Source organism: Heptranchias perlo, chromosome 3, assembly GCF_035084215.1.
Source record: "Heptranchias perlo isolate sHepPer1 chromosome 3, sHepPer1.hap1, whole genome shotgun sequence".
NCBI lineage: Eukaryota > Metazoa > Chordata > Chondrichthyes > Hexanchiformes > Hexanchidae > Heptranchias > Heptranchias perlo.
Window position 1 is genome coordinate 65,304,083 of NC_090327.1, and position 17,580 is coordinate 65,321,662.

The following is a 17,580-nucleotide window of genomic DNA, read 5'->3' on the forward strand; positions in this document are numbered from 1 at the left end:
TCTCACACAGTTTGTACAGACAGAAAATTCAGCATAATGGCGATTGCTCTCAGTACTTCCCTAGCTTAGTGCAGGAGGATGGCAGAAGCAGAGAAGGGTTGGCAGAGATGTCAAGTAGCACTGAAGGTGTACTGTTCACACACAATGCTATGTTACTCATCACATCTACAGGGCCTGGAAGTGACTGATGAGCACTATCTCCAAAGGCTTAGATTTAACAGGAAGGTAGCTACAGAGTGGTGCCATCTGCTTCAGAAAGGCCTACATAACTTTGAAAATAGGTATGGTCCTACCAGCGTCTTTCAAGGTGATTAAGCTCTGAATTTGTATATTTCCTTCCAGACTAGCACAGGGAACATCAGCGATATCAGCCAATTTGTTGTTCATATATGTATTAAACAGGTAACTGATGCATTTTTCAGAAGGGATATTATCTTCATCCCCTTTTCCACTGACCAGCGACAGCAACGATCCACTGGACTGCTGGCTTTCCAAAAGCAAAGCAGATGACTGATTGCACCCATTTCGCCATTTGGGCTTCTAGCCTAATATAATGGTCCACATAAATAGAAAGGAGGTCTACTTCATTAATCTGTAGCTATTCGGTCATCATCAGCACCATATCATGCAGGTCAATTCACTCTTCCCAGGCAGCACCATAATGCTTTCATTTGTTCCAGTCATCTTTGCGAAGCTTATTTGAAGGTGAAGGAAGAGTGGAATATGGCTTCTTGGAGACCAAGACTACCGTCTTCATCCCTGGCTGATGAACCTTGCAGCAGCTACTGACAGAAGAAGAACACAAACAAATGAAGCCCATATTACCACCAGGATCATTATTGAGCATACCACTGGGATCTAGAAGCAGTGCTTCAGATGTCTGAAAAGACCAAGGCTTCTTACAGTACAGCCCCAGGATCTCCACATTCATCATTGTGTGCTATATTCTTTGCTATACAAAGAGTTCTCACCATGGAGGAGGAGGCCAAATTCAAGGGCAGGGTGGGATGAGAACATTGACCAAGAGCATGTAGCCTTTGAACACCAATGCAACCAGGAGCAGTGATGACCAGGTGCTTATACAAAGCACATTCAGCTAAGGCCCACACTGCCATTTAAGGAATTCCCTTGGTCCTCATGTGAACAATAAAATGGGCCAAAACATCTTCAGTAACACTTTCTTCTGCACTTTTAGAACCAACATCAACACTCATCCTTTACTGTGGTGCTGTTATTCTCCACAGTTAGAGAGAAAAAAAACTCTGTGGACAAAGTTCAAATACAATGCAACAAATTTATTGCCCTAATTTGTGTGACCAATAAGTCATATCATTATCTTATCTCACAGTGCTTCCCCATATTGTTGGTGAACTGACAATACCAGCTAACTCCTAGCTTGCAATTTCTTGCTTCCCGTGTGGTAAGAATAAGTATGTTAGCTGGCTGCAGGGTTTCAGTGGCAGAAATTTGGGATCAGATGGCCTTGTACCTCCATGTACTGGTTCATGAGATTGCCCTGCAACTAATTCAGCCACACACCCTGCTACAGTGGCTAGCTTATCCTGCCCTTTTTCTGGCACATCTACTGATACTTGCTGTATGTGTGGATGCCAGCTCTTTGAAATAACTATCCAATTAGTCCCATTCTCCTGCTCTTTCTCCATAGCCCTTGGAAATGTTTTCTTTTCAAGTATATATCCAGTTCCCTTTTGAAAGTTACTATTGAATCTGCTTCCACCACCCTTTCATTCCAAATCATAACAACTCGCTGCATAAAAAATGTTCTCCTAATCTTTTGCCAGTTATCTTAAATCTGTGTCCTGTGGTTACCGATCCTCCTGCCAGTGGAAACAGTTTCTCCCTGTCTACTCTATCAAAATCCCTCATAATTAAATCTCCCCTTAACCTACTCTGGTCTAAGGAGAACAATCCCAGCTTTTGTAGTCTTTTCACATAACTGAAGTCTGTCCATCCCTGGTACCATTCTAATAAATCCCTGCTGCACCCTCTCCAAGGCCTTGACAATCTTCCTAAAATGTGGTGCCCAGATTTGGACACAAACTCCAGCTGAAGCCTAACCAGTGATTTATAAAGGTTTACCATAACTTCCTTGCTTTTGTACTCTATGCCTCTATTTATAAATCTAAGGATCCTGGATGATTTTTTAACAGCCTATCAAGTTGTCCTGCCACCTTCAAAGATTTGTGTACGTGAACCCCCAGGCCTCTCTGTTCCTGCACCCCCTTTAAAATTGTACTGTTTAGTTTGTATGACCTCGCCTCATTCTTCCAAAATGCTTTAAATCTAATCTGCCATGTATCTGCCCATTTCACCAGACTATCTATGCCTTCCTGAAGTCTATCCTCCTCACTGTTTACTACATTTCCAAGTTTTGTGTCATCTGCAAACTTTGAAATTATGCCGTCTATACCCAAGACCAGGTCATTAATATATATGAAAAAGAACAGTGGTCCTAATACCGACCCTAGGGAGAAACCACTGTATATTTCCATTCAGTCTGAAAAACAACCATTCACCACTACTCTCTGCTTTCTGCCTCAGCCAATTCTGTATCCATGCTGCCCACTGCCCTTTTAATCCCAGGGGCCTAACAAGTCTATTATATGGCACTTTATGAAATGCCTATTGAAGGTCCATCTAGCTAGTGGAAGACCTCCAGCTTTTTCATTCCCTACGCTCTTGATGGTATCATGGCCAATGATGTCCAAGTTGATCTCCTCAAACAGTGTTGAGGGCTTGTAATGCCTAGGTCTTCCTCCTGTTTTGCTGTTTCCTCATTATTATGTTCCATTTTTCCTCGAGGCAGATAAGTAGTCTTGAGATGTTGCAAGTTTAGGGATCATAGACAATAACATACATGCTCTCTATCCTGTCTCATAGTAAATAAACATGCATCACATAACTAAGCTATTTTACAAAGATCTTTGTAAGATCAATTAGTCATAAGTTGCTGCTTGTATTTATCCCATGCTGCATTATGGTTAGTACAGAAAGCAATCAGTTTATCTCATGGAAGAACTGCACATGATAAGCTTCTGATAATGCTTAGGAAGGTGCAGCAAGAAATGATTTTCAGGTTACGTGGGTACGATTTGTGAATTACATAGGCTGTACAGCACAAAAACAGGCCATTCAGCCCAACAGGTCTATGCCGGTGTTTATGCTCCACACAAGCCTCCTCCCTTCCTACTTCATCTAACCCCATCAGCATATCCTTCTATTCCTTTCTCCCTCATGTTTATCTAGCTTCCCCTTAAATGCATCTATACTAGTCGCCTCAATTACTCCTTGTGGTGGCGAGTTCCACATTCTAACCACTCTCTGGGTAAAGAAGTTTCTCCTGAATTTCCCATTGGATTTATTAGTGACTATCTTAGATTTATGGCCCCTAGTTCTGGTCTTCCCCACAAGTGAAAACATCTTCTCCATGTCCACCGTATCAAACCCTTTCATTATCTTAAAAACCTCTATCAGGTCACCTTTCAGTATTTTCTTTTCTAGAGAAAAGACCCTCAGTCTATTCAATCTTTCCTGATAGGTATAACCTCTCAGTTCTGGTTATCATCCTAGTAAATCTTTTTTGCACTTTCTCCAGTGCCTCTATATCCTTTTTATAATATGAAGACCAGAACTGTTCACAGTACTCCAAGTGTGGTCTAACCAAGGTGCTCTACAAGTTTAACATAACTTCTCTGTTCTTCAATTCTATCCCTCTAGAAAAGAACCCCAGTGCCTGGTTTGCTTTTTTATGGTCTTATTAAACTGCGTCGCTACTTTTACTGATTTGTGTATCTGTACCCCTAGATCTCTTTGCTCCTCTACCCCATTTATACTTATTACCCAAGCAGTATGTGGCCCCCTTATCCTTCCTACCAAAATGTAATACCTCACACTTATCCATATTGAAATTCATTTGCCAATTACACACCCATTCTGCAAGTTTATTAATGTCTTCCTGTATCTTGTCGCAGTCCTGCTCGGTATTAACTACACCCCCCAATTTGGTGTCGTCCGCAAATTTTGAAATTGTACTTCCTATTCCCGAGTCCAAATCGTTAATGTAAATGGTGAACAACAGTGGTCCCAGCACTTCCCATCTTTTGCCAATCTGAGCAACTACCTTTAACCCCTACTCTCCATTTTTTGTAGCCAGCATGCTATCCATTCTGCTGCTTGTCCCCTGACTCCACATGCTCTGACCATAGTAGGGGTTAAAGGTAGTTGCTCAGGGTAATGCAGTAGATGTAATATATTTGGATTTTCAAAAGCCCTTGGATAAGGTGCTGCATGGTAGACGCGTGACTATGGTCTACCTCTTCTTGCCAGTTTATTTGGGGATAGTTAAAATCTCCCATTATTATTATTCTATGTCCTGTACTCATTTCACATATTTGCTTACCTATTTCTTCCTCCACCTCTTTTCCACTATTAGGTGGTCTGTAGTGTACCCCTAGGAGCATATACGGGAACTTGGTATTGAAAGCTGCACTTTAACCATATCTTAGCAGTCATCTTGGTGATCTGTATCCTCGATATTCTGCAGACAACATTCATTTTCTCAGCAATCTTACCCAAGATTGTTGAATGAGCTTTTTTTGAGGACGGTGTCAGTGTGCCTCATTCTGGATAGCCCTCCTTTCCCACATCATTAATCAGGACACCCTGTGCATGGTCTTTGAAGCATGTCATTCCAGTTTCCATTCTACAGCAAAATTGTAGAGTAACTGTTCGCTATTTTTTCCGTGCAGATACAGGGACTTAAATGCCTACTCAAGCATTGTAACTTCTGCTTTGCATGTCAATCAATGCTGACGTTTCGTTGGGCAGCCCAATGCAGCAATGAAAGATCGCAAGATTTACACATGCAACTAAAAACGATGTCGGGGTTTAATTGGCAGACAAGAACTCGCCCGAGAAAAACATTAATAATCCATAGTTGGCTCCTGAATAGTGCATCAATTTCTAGCCGTTGGGCAGGTGGAGAGATAGATTAAATGAATTGTTTGTTTGGATGGACATACGTGAATATATTAGAGAGGAGGCAATAGCTGTGAATGGCATTGACAAATCCAAAAGAGAAATTGATCTTTATTTGGCACAGAAACTGATTGAGAAATTGAGTGGTGTATCCACAGCTCTTATGTGCGTTATTAACGTGTCACTAAAAGGCTGATTACTGGAGAACAAAAAGAAGTCGTGGCAGGAACATATGAAAGTACAGAAAAAGAAAGATAAGTTCGTGGATTAATTCCATTCCTTCCTACAGACCGTGTACAGTTTGCACCGTTATAGACCCTACCCAATTTATTTAACCTTAAAGGAGGTGACTAATCACTGGTAAAATGTCCAACAGATAGACCCGATGAAATGTCTCCCTAAACTCTGCACGTAATCTGTTATCAATACAGGATATCAATCTAACATTGCAATCTGCATTATTCCGCTCTGACCAACTGCAATCCACAGATGGTAATTCCGTAGCTTCAGTAGCAGAAGGGGAACCATTCTGATCGGTAGTTTATTTTATCATCTGTGTGTCTAAAAGAATCCTTCTAACCTTCAATACTCCTCGAGTCAAATTCTCAAATAGTTGTATTTTGAGTAATATTTTAACAATCCAGTTTACAGCGAACCTGTGTCTCCTATTGACTGCTATATTCTGTAATGTATTGCATCTGACGAAGTAAATCACATTAACCCAACTTGCCCTAATACATTAGCACCTTGGGGATAGGATATCTTTCATTCGGAACCATAGTCTGTAATTAATATTTTTAGAAAATACTTGATCCAAAAACATCTGTGCCCCAACCTTTGGATATTGCTTTTGAGCCACTTAGCCTTCATAATTGGAATAATGAACAGTAATTAGGCCTTAGGAGGGGAGGTCTCTGGAGAGTGAACTGGATCTATTTCTCTTCTGCCCCTACATTAGGGAAAATAAAGAGAAACATGAATCTTAATTAACTGCCAATCCCTCGCAGCTCTTGCCTTACATAAACCAACTACGAAGTATTTGAATCTTTGTTGTTTTCTATTTAAAACAAATCTTGACAAAGTTTGACATTTTAAAACCATTTCCCAAAAATTGTTGAATACGAAAATCTCCTGATGAACAAACGTAACATTTGTGTGTTTGATGATATTTTACTCTTAATTCGCGTTACCCGTTAATCGTTGACCAATTTTAATAGGATTTCTTAAATTAAAGCGTTAGTGCAGTAATATATTCTGTATGTGTCCAGGCTAGCATGAAAAATAAATCAATAACCTCCTTAGGTGTTTTTAACGAAGGTTATAATGTAGTAAGGAATTCACTTTTTTCAGTTATTGATGAATGCCTGCAGTTTTGCTATTGCAATTTAAAGAGAACATAAGAACATAAGAAATAGGAGCAGGAGTAGGCCAATCGGCCCCTCGAGCCGAGCCCCTCGAAACGGAATGTTTTACCTGTAAGTGAGGGAGAAGTGAGAAATTTCATCATTTATGACCTTGCAAAGAGAATGAGATTTTGAGATTCTCAAAGCAGTTAGAAGCAAATGAAAAACGTTAAATACAAGAAATCCAAAGCAAATGGAATAAATATACTAATCGAAATACGGATGTACTCGGAGCTCCTTTCTGGAGCTTTGCGTCAATGGGTGGACATCGTCAAAACGTCTACAGGGTGGTTTGTTTTTCTCGTCTTTCATAACAGGCTAAATACTCGCCTTGATACATGCACAGTGTAAGATTTCGATATCAACTATTTGAATAAATCTCATTTTCAATATAAATAACCTAATATAGCGTGAACATGGGCAACTAGCAACGAGTCACACCGCAGGCTTTTATTCTTGTTGTTGTGTTATGCGAGGCATGTTGATATAAACCAATATTAAACTATCATATTTACTAATTATTGTCTTTTTCACAGTCTGGTTTCCTGTGGCAGATTGCCGGAAATTCTCTTGTTAAAATGCCGTTTGGCTTTATTTGTTCGATTTTCCACACAGAGTGGCCAGATCCCTCGGGTTAGATCTTTATTTCGAGCTCACTTGGCCTTATTTTGACGCATGGCAATATTTGTCTTATCCGAATCAGCAGCTGCGGGGCAGCAAAACGGCAAACCGTACCCAAGTGTCTGATTTTCAGGGAGAAGAAATCACAGCTTGCAAATGGTCTCAATACATGACTTGTTTTACTGATCTGATTCGATCGCTGATGGAGCGACAACATGGTTCTGTTTGTTCATCAGAACCCAAGGAGATTGCACAACCCAAACAGATACAACCCGCAAGTTAGAAAGAACTATTTCCAGGTGATACCTAGAGGCTTTATAACACAGAAAAACCGTCTTTTACTTTATTAGATTTAATTCATTTTTAACCTGTAAAAAACGAGATGGATTTGTCGATTATGGTGGAAAGTTTGGAAAGGTGTAAAGGAACTTAGCGCCATACCCTTTGAACAAATACTTCTGTCTTCTCAATAGATTTAACTAGATATTTAAAACAGCCAGGGTGCATTGGCAAAGTATCTTCCAAGACCTTTCACGTCTATTAAGGACAGTACATCACAACCGTGACTTTCTTTCAAAAGTGTTTGATAGGGTAGATTTAGAGAAGATGTTTCCACTTGCAGGGGAGACCAGAACTAGGGACATAAATATAAGATAGTCACTAATAAATCCAATAGGGAATTCAGGAGAAACGTCTTTACCCAGAGAGTGGTGAGAATGTGGAACTCGCTACCATAATGGGTAATTGAGGTGACTAGCATAGCTGCATTTAAGGGGAAGCTAGATAAAGACATGAGGAAGAAAGGAATAGAAAGATGTGCTGATAAGGTTAGATGAAGTAGGGAGGGAGGAGGCTGGTATGGAGCATAAACACCAGCCTGGTGGACCTGTTGGGCTGAATGGCCTGCTTCTGTGTTGTACATTCTATGTAATTCTATGTAAACGTGAAACAATGCTATATAAATTCATTTTGTTTTTTACAATGATATGTTGCCTACACAAGGACATAACAGAGTTCATTACATCCAGTACTACAAAGCTTATTATTTTATCTTATAGTCTTAATAACAATTTTTGAAATGAAAATCAGATTGCAAACGGTTCTCATACTTTCAGATACAAGACAGAGTTTTCAGAATACACCCAGCTGTTTCAGGAAGAGATTCCATAAACACCCCAACACCACCCCTTTAAGCAAAGGTTCATTGTAATTTCTATGTCTTAATCATCGAGTACATATAAAAACTGGGCATGATAGTTCACCAACTACAGCAAGAAAAACTAATGGATGTTAACCATTACAATTTGAGGTCAGAAGCACTGATTGTAGAAAGTAAATTCGCTTTTAAAATTATGCATCGTTAAAGAGACAATATCAATGTTTTGAGGAATTTTCCGACAGGTTGTGTTCCTTTCTTATCCCTATTAAAACAACAGCTGAATGTAAAAAGGTGAGGTAAATTGCTGTTTAAAATTTTTATTTTTTTACTTTTTCTTTCTGTCTCTTTTATCTCAGTCTTTTAATCTTACCCTCTCTTTATTTTGCTTTCTCTATCTGATTTTATAGTACATTTACTAATCTTAACTGACAATTTCTAGTTCTCACTCTGCGCAGTTTATGAATTAGATTTGCTTCATGGTTCTCACAAGCATGGCTTGCTTCAAGCTGATTGGTGGAGGGGACAGAGCGATCCTTTCCCCACTCACACAGCCCGGGAAAGAACGCTGCAGTTTTTTGAACTCGCATTTGAAATAAGTTGCTGCCAAAAAGACCACGGTAACTTAGTGGGTGAGTTCAAGTCTAAGGAGTGGCGGGCACCGTTGGTTCGCCACTCAGAGCAATTTCTGGGCCATTGTTTTTATGCAACAGGATTCCCAGGGTACCGCAGAGGACATCCATCAGATAGCCAGTCTGCAGTTCATTCCTATACAAAGGAAGTGACTGATGCTCAGTTTGCGGAGGGAACACGTTTATCATTTTTCCATTGGAAAGAAACATACAGAACATTCAGAGAGGGTTCAGAACTTTTACTGTCTGGCAGATTTGCCAGGGGTCCAGGGCATTACAAGTGGAACCCATGTGACCATCACAGGGCTCCACATGTCAAACCAAGGGGAGGGGCTTGCCTCACAAAATTCAGTAAGGCCAACAATCCCTGCTGCCATTATATGCATGCGTGCACTACAGGAACCACAGTTCCAATTTTGTCAGACTCAGAAAATCACGTTTCTAGGACCAGTGCGTTGTAAAACATTCGCACAACTTTTGTAAACTTGTATTCTACTATTTTGGTTGCATATCCTCGTATTCTATTAGCTTTTTAATTACTTTACTGGACATTTAAAACAACATTTTTTTGGGGGATATTACCGTTGCTGGCAAGGCTGGCATTTATTCCCCATCCCATCCCTTCCCTAATTGCCCTGAGGAGGTGGTGGTGGGCTTTCTTCTTAAAACGCTGCAGTCCGCGTCATGTAGGTACTCCCACAATGCTATTAGGTAGGGAGTTCCAGGATTTTGACCCGGGGACAATGAAGGAACAGCAATGCATTTACTATTATTTGCAGGTACTTTCTAAGTGTCCCTATGCTCATTTTTAATTTTTAAAAAATATATATTTTTTCTCAGGATGTGGGCAATGCAACATTACCCATCTCTAACTGTCCTGAGGGCTTTATGAGTCAACCCTTAGTGTGAGTCCCAGGTAGACGTGGCAAGTTCCTGAAGGACATTAGTGATCTAGTTGTTTTTTTAATAACAATCTGGCACCTTTCATGGTTATTTTATCTAGTACCTGTAAATTACCAGATTAATTCAATTTCCCAACTTTCCATGGTGGGAGTTAAACTCACCACCTGTGGCTGCTAGTCCAATACCACAACCACTAGGCTACCATACCCAATTTAGTTCTAATCATTGTATTTATTACCAGGAAACCCTTATTATGACCTTGTAACACACACCATACATCTATTATTTTCTATGCATTGAATATTTTGGATACGTAGCTAAAATATTATCAATAACTTTAAGGAATTAGGCACAAATATATAAAATGAATGTGTTGCTATCTTTCTCTTGTGCCTCAGTTGTACTGCACTGGTCGGTGAAGTATTAGGGCACGTTTAGCAGTGGTGTCAGTTATACTGCCCACTTGCATCGCTGTTGACCAGGAGAAATGGCACATGTAGCCAAATGCATGCACAAAGCTCCATTCACCAGCCTCCAATGGCCAGTGAAATTTCTAATAAAGAACCAACAAGATAATCAGCTCTTTTCAGTTGTTAGAAATGTTAAGATGGTTCCCCATTCCACCTAAGGATTTTTCAATTTAACTTAAAAAAAAGCAGTTGCATAGCGAGTCACATTGGAGGGTGCCAAATGCTGCCTTTATATTGTTCCTCTTGAGTCAAAGTCACGGTTTTTCCACATGCATCTCATGACAGCATTCATCACTCTGAGGACAGTTATAATACGTATCACACAGAGCTTTCCTTACATCACACTGGCAATGGAAAAACATTTCCAATTTCCATAATTTCTAACAGATCTGCAAAGTAAAACTCAGTAGAAATGTCAATCACTAATTTTAGTTTGAGAATATAACTTATTTTATGTATTGTCACTCCTAAATAGAAACAAATCATTGACTCTGAAATCATGCTGTAATACTAGTGTATGAATATGGTTATCTGAAATTTCACTCACCTCCATTTTACCGAAGGCATTTCAAATAAATAAATAGGTTTGAATAAACTAGCAGAGAGAGGAGCTTCAGATAGTTATCTACAGTAAAATTTCAGGGCCCAATTTATTTAAATAGGTTTGCAATCTGTGTCACTCTTTTTTCATTATAATTCTCACTCTTAAACTTTCCTAGATGTTGACAGCTCTGCCTCTAATATTCTGACCTCTGAGCTGGGTTGTGGGCTATAAAAAGGGAAAATAAATTCCTCTGTGCCTTACTTTTATCTCACAGACAGAGTGATGTAACCAGTTTTTCAGAGAAGTATTAAACCGGAGAGTTCTTTTAGGCTGCAGACTCGAGTTTACTGAGTTCAATTATGCAAACTTGCATATTACATATTATATGTGTCTCTTCCTATAATTGGCTGCAAAGTGGCAGGTGCTGTCACCAGATGCACGTGGAAAATTCTTTTCATTCCCAGGTACTTTTATCCCTCAGTTAAAACCTTTTAAAGCAAACAGAGAGATGACCTTCAGCTCCTATCTGTGTGGGCTGGATTTAAGCCCAGTACTCAGAGGTAGGAAAGGGCAATGTTATTAACAAGATGTACCACCCATTGCTCCTTCTATCATCTTTCCTATTTTACATGTCTGTTGGACAGGAATAATAATACAAAACAATAAATACTATTTGAAAACACACTTATTTTAAATCAAAATGATGCAATTTAGTTGGACAATGCAGGAGCCATGGTTTCAATTTTGGCACATGAAACAGAAGGTGAAGATTTCCTCTTTCATCGTTGTTAAAGTCGTCAAAGGAATGGTGGAATATCCAGTTTAATCCACCAGTGAAATCTTGGTAGCTCACCTGTGATCTCCTTCTCGCACTCAGAATAAGATCAATATTCCCATTCATCCTTATTGTGTATCTTCTATATACAACAAGAACAATATGAATAAAAGGCAAAAACGGCAAGCGCTAGAAATCTGAGACAAAAACAGAAAATGCTGGAAATATTCAGTCAGTCAGCATCTATGGAGAGAACAGAACAAGTTAACATTTTAGATGTAACCCCCTTTATCAGAACTGGAACAAATTACATACAAACAGTATTTAAAAGGAACGGAACAAAGGGAAGAGTGAAGGAAAAAACACATGCACCTGTAAGAGGGGAAATGACCTGTAAAATGCTTAAAAAGGAAAACAGGATATGGTTAAATGGATGAAATAATATTAACATGAGATTACAGGAAGAAGCATAATAAAAAAATGAGAGAACATATGTCTAATTGAGGTGGTGGGGGAGGGATAAGCAGGTCTGAAATGGAAACAGGAAAAGGTGGCTAAGTGGAACTGAACCAAGCAGCCTGACAAAAAAAAAACTAGGCTGACACCAAGGATGAGGACTGCCCCACCAGCAGTGTTCCAATGGAGGGTCCCCATCCCAGGCACTGACCCCTCTCTCCCCTACCCCCTGCAAACACCAAAACAACCATCCCACATCACCACCATCCCCTGTCATAAAGAAAGTGGCAGCTAAGACCCTACATTGAAACACTAAGTTAGTGGACCATTTTGGCAGAGAACAAGGCCTGGTAGAGATTAATATAGTCATGCCATATTTGGTGATGGATAGGTAAGTCAGTTCTGCCAGGTATATTCATATTTGTGCCCCTTGTATTTGAGGGAGTGAAGATGGGGAGGCACCGGGGGAACAACTGGGATGGGAAATGGTGAAGGTTTTGCTAGGAATTAGGGCATCATAGGTAGAGATAAAGGAGTGATTAAGCAAATCAATAACTGCAGAGGTATCATGGTGAATGGAGGGCCAGAGGCTAGGCAGTATAGAGTTTGAGAGTGCAGTTGTAAGTGACTTGGATATACTCCAAGGATAGTCCTTTGCTCTGCTGCTCAATGGAAATGCAGTAATAGAAACATTGAACTTTATCTTATGTCATATGTCTTAATTCTAGGGTGTGTTTTAGTGGACGAGTCCATCTCACAGCAAAGCTGTAGTATAAGTCTGGAATCGAGGCTCAATCTGAAATCTGGAGAGAAGTGGTGTGAGAATCCTGGAGGAGCTGCCTCAGACTGCTTCAGTTTACATTCTTTTAAGCTTTGAACTTAATTTAAATGTTTACAGAGTGGTACGTTGCTATCCACACTCCCTTAACATATAAATTTTAACTGCTGGGAAAAGAGTGTTTAACTACATATAAGCAAAGCTCTCTCTGGACAGGAGAATTGGAGTTCCAAGCCAGGCAATGTAAATGGGCTACTGCTAGGCTAGAACACATACTGCATCTGTAGGTCCGAGAAGGTAAAATAGCTGCAGTATACAAATAGCATTAGCCTCTCCCTGAAGAGACAGTTCAAAGGGATAAATGCAAATGTTTTTTTTATAAAGAATTTTGTTGTGAATGTTCAAACCTTAAATGTTGCACAGAATGCAGATGCAAAACAACATCATTTGAAAAAAAGCAATGCAGTGTTGAATTATGTCATACAAGTTCTAAAATTCCTGCAAATTAAATTTGCAATACCAGTAAAAGACAAACCTGTTTACAAGCACTGCCAGGTTATTCACTAATTCTAATTAGAACAGATCTAGCAGCTCAAAACTGGGCATCCATGAGGCACTGTGGGCCATCAGCAGCAGCAGAATTGTATTGCAGCACAATCTGTAACCTCATGGCCCGGCATATTCCTCACTGTACCATTACCAACAAGCCAGGGGATCATCCTTGGTTCAATGAGGAGTGTAGAAGAGCATGCCAGGAGCAGGACCAGGCATAACTAAAATGAGGTGCCAACATGATGAAGCTACAACACAGGACTATATGCATGCTAAACAGCTGAAGCAACATGCTATAGACAGAGCTAAGCGATTCCATAACCAACAGATCAGATCAAAGCTCTGCAGTCCTGCCACATCCAGTCGTGAATGATGGTGGACAATTAAACAACTAACGTGAGGAGGAGGCTCTGTGAACATCCTCATCCTCAGTGATGGCAGAGTCCAGCATGTGAGTGCAAAAGACAAGGCTGAAGCGTTTGCAACCATCTTCAACCAGAACTGCTGAGTGGATGATCCATTTTGGGTTCCTCCCGATATCCCCACCATCACAGAAGCCAGTCTTCAACCATTTCGATTCACTCCACGTGATATTGAGAAATGGCTGAGTGCACTGGATACAACAAAGGCTTTGGGCCCCGACAACATCCCGGCTGTAATGCTGAAGTCTTGTGCTCCAGAACTAGCCGCGCCTCTAGCCAAACTGTTCCAGTACAGCTACAACACTGGCATCTACCTGACAATGTGCAAAATTGCCCAGGTATGTCCTGTCCACAAAATGCAGGACAAATCCAATCCAGCCAATTACTGCCCCATCAGCCTACTCTCAATCATCAGCAAAGTGATGGAAGGTGTCGTCGACAGTGCTATCAAGCAGCACTTACTCACCAACAAACTGCTCACCGATGCTCAGTTTGGGTTCCGCCAGGACCACTCGGCTCCAGACCTCATTAGAACCTTGGTCCAAACATGGACAAAAGAGCTGAATTCCAGAGGTGAGGTGAGAGTGACTGCCCTTGACATCATGGCAGCATTTGACCAAGTGTGGCACCATGGAGCCCTATTAAAATTGAAGTCAATGGGAATCAGGGGTAAAACTCTCCAGTGGCTGGAGTCATACCTAGCAGAGAGGAAGATGGTAGTGGTTGTTGGAGGCCAATCATCCCATCCCCAGGACATCGCTGCAGGAGGTCCTCAGGGCAGTGACTTGGCTCAAACATCTTCAGCTGCTTCATCAATGACCTTCCCTCCATCATAAGGTCAGAAATGGGGATGTTCGCTGATGATTGCACAGTGTTCAGTTCCATTCGCAACCCCCCAGATAATGAAGCAGTCCGTGCCCACATGCAGCAAGACGTGGACAACATCCAGGCTTGGGCTGATAAGTGGCAAGTAACATTCGCACCAGAAAAGTGCCAGGCAATGATCATCTCCAACAAGAGAGAGTCTAACCACCTCCCCTTGACATTCAATGGCATTACCATCACCAAATTCCCCACCATTAACATCCTGGGGGTCACCATTGACCAGAAACTTAACTGGACCAGCCACATAAATACTGTGGCTACAAGAGCAGGTCAGAGGCTGGGTATTCTGCGGCGAGTGACTCACCTCCTGACTCCCCAAAGTCTTTCCACCATCTACAAGGCACAAGTCAGGAGTGTGATGGAATACTCTCCACTTGCCTGGGTGAGTGCAGCTCCAACAACGCTCAAGAAGCTCAACACCATCCAGGACAAAGCAGCCTACTTGATTGGCACCCCATCCACCACTCCAAACATTCATTCCCTTCACCACCAGCGCATCATGGCTGCAGTGTGTACCATCCACAGGATGCACTGCAGCAACTCGCCAAGGCTTCTTCGACAGCATCTATCAAACCCGCAGCCTCTACCACCTAGAAGGACAAGGGTAGCAGGCACATGGGAACACCACCAACTGCACGTTCCCCTCCAAGTCACACACCATCCCGACTTGGAAATATATTGCCGTTCCTTCATCGTCGCTGGGTCAAAATCCTAGAACTCCCTTCCTAACAGCACTGTGGGAGAACCTTCACCACACGGACTGCACGGTTCAAGAAGGCGGCTCACCACCACCTTCTCAAGGGCAATTATGGATGGGCAATAAATGCTGGCCTCGCCAGTGACGCCTACATCCCATGAACGAATAAAAAAAACTTTCCAACCAGTTATTTTGAACACTCAAGTGGAATGGGGGTCTTTGAAACCTGAGGTTTTTGAAAGCAGGAAAATAGCGTATGGAAGTGAAACAGGAAAGGACCAAATGGAAAGAAGTTACAAATTACATGAGTTACTTATTCAACATCATTCTAATTGTTCCTCAGTACTGTTCAGAAAGTAAGCTTGTGGTATTTAGTTGGGTGCTTTATGAACCAAAATATGGGACATCATAGGGTAGCATATCCCTTTAACGAGCAGAGCTGGCTTTAGGCATCAGTGAAACCTGCAGCTAGAGCTTGCGGCTGGGGTAGAGGACAGGTTTGACTCGTATGTGGTGCCGGCCTGCCAGCTCAGATTGAAGAACCATCACTATACTCCTTGGCCTTTTACTGCACCTCTCATTCAGTCATTCGTTCATCATCACTTTCAGAATCACCTATGTTCTCTATGGAAGGAAGACAATATGAATGCTTGCCCAACTTAATATAAGGTTGTCAACATCGAGGAAACATTAGGGGAAGATTTATGATTATAAAGTGTCAAATATTCCAAACTCATTTAAACAAATAGAGATGTGTTTTTAAGAATGATTTACATCAAGGTAGATTACAGTTTTAAATCTAAAATATTGTAATTCCTGAAGATTAACAGCTAAGGAGTTTACAAAGAGAAGAACATAGAGATAAAGTAGATTTCTTTTACATCAGAAGCCTCAGCTTCCAACTTTTTCTATTTTGTTGCGAGTCATTGGTGTATTCAAGAATAAGAATTTGTTATTAGTCTTCAGCTGTGCTGTTCCCACTCTTTAAAGCCTTCTCTTTTCACATCTTGCTTTCTCCACAGCCCATGGGATCGGAGCGAATGGAGATGCGTAAGCGGCAGACATCGGTGCAGCAGGAGATGCCGGGCTCTGCGCAGGCACAGCAGGGTGCTGAGAACCGTGGCTCGAATGCCTGCTGCTTCTGCTGGTGCTGCTGCTGCAGCTGCTCATGGTACGTCTTTCTGTCTATTTTCTCCCAACTCTGAAGAGTGGCTGGAAGGTAAATACCAGCGCACAGATCTACACTCACATGACTGTAGGCATCAGCTGTCAGACTCCCCTTGAAACCAGTGCTTAAACAAAATATGTATAATTATTCTTTTAATCAAAAAGCATTTTGTGTTCCATTAGTCTAAGATTACACACTGTCCTGTGGGAACCCACTGTTAAACTAAACTAGAATCAGTCAGGAAACAAAATGCAGAAAGGTCTTATTTTTATTTGTTTCTAACAATTGGCTACTGAAATACTCAAACTACAAAAGGAAGGACTGGAATTTAAAAAAAAACGTTCCCATTCCACCAAAGGACCAGACAGGGATGCCACTATCTCTTCTCCTCTTTCCTCTGGTCATAGAATCCCCAGTGATAGGTGACTGGATGAACCCAGGTATCCATGGAGTAAAGACAGGAGGGGCTGAACACAAAATATCCCTGTATGCTGATGACACACTGTTGTACATAACCAAACCAGCCACCTCACCCCCAGCATCTTCCAAATTACGAAAGAATTTAGATAACTCTCCAGCTAAAAACTCAAATATTTTTAAACAAAAGGTGCCCCCCTCGCGCAAGACATCTCCACACAAATACAGGAGTCCTACAACTTTGCAGGCCAGGGTCTGGCTTTAAATATCTTGGTATGCATGTTACCTTGAAATTGGCCACCCTGTACAAAAGGAACTTTCTTACCCCTCTTAATCATCATATACACCCACCTAACTGGATGAAAAACCTGCCCATTTCACGCTCGGTTAGGGTGAACACAGTGAAGATGAATATCCGCCCCAGCTCCTTTACCCATTAAAGATGCAGTTTGTAAACATACCAGCCCAACAATTTCTGGAAGTGACAGATGCATCTTCAAATTCCTTTGGACAGAGACAATGTATATGCCACTGGTGTCTTCAGTTCCAAACAAGAAGGTGACCCAGCCTGCCAAAGATGGACACCATTACTGGGCAGTCCAGATCCAAGTGACTGTGATATAGGCCCTGGTCTCTCAGCAAAACCAATGATTAGGAATGAGACCAAGTCTGCCCTACCAACCCTCCCCCATCCCCAACCCGG

At 41.3% G+C, this 17,580-nt stretch overlaps 1 protein-coding gene across 2 annotated transcripts in view; it reads left to right on the forward strand.

Moving 5' to 3' along the window:
* LOC137306421 (regulator of G-protein signaling 20-like) overlaps positions 1 to 17,580 on the forward strand; it is a 175,589-nt gene that overhangs the window by 99,351 nt on the left and 58,658 nt on the right. Inside the window, exon 2 of one of the 2 annotated variants that reach the window (XM_067975607.1) lies at positions 16,315 to 16,463. In XM_067975607.1, coding sequence (XP_067831708.1) covers positions 16,315 to 16,463 — 149 coding nt within the window. Of the gene's footprint in view, positions 1 to 16,314; positions 16,464 to 17,580 lie in introns of those variants that run through there. The other variant, XM_067975616.1, reaches the window with a different exon arrangement.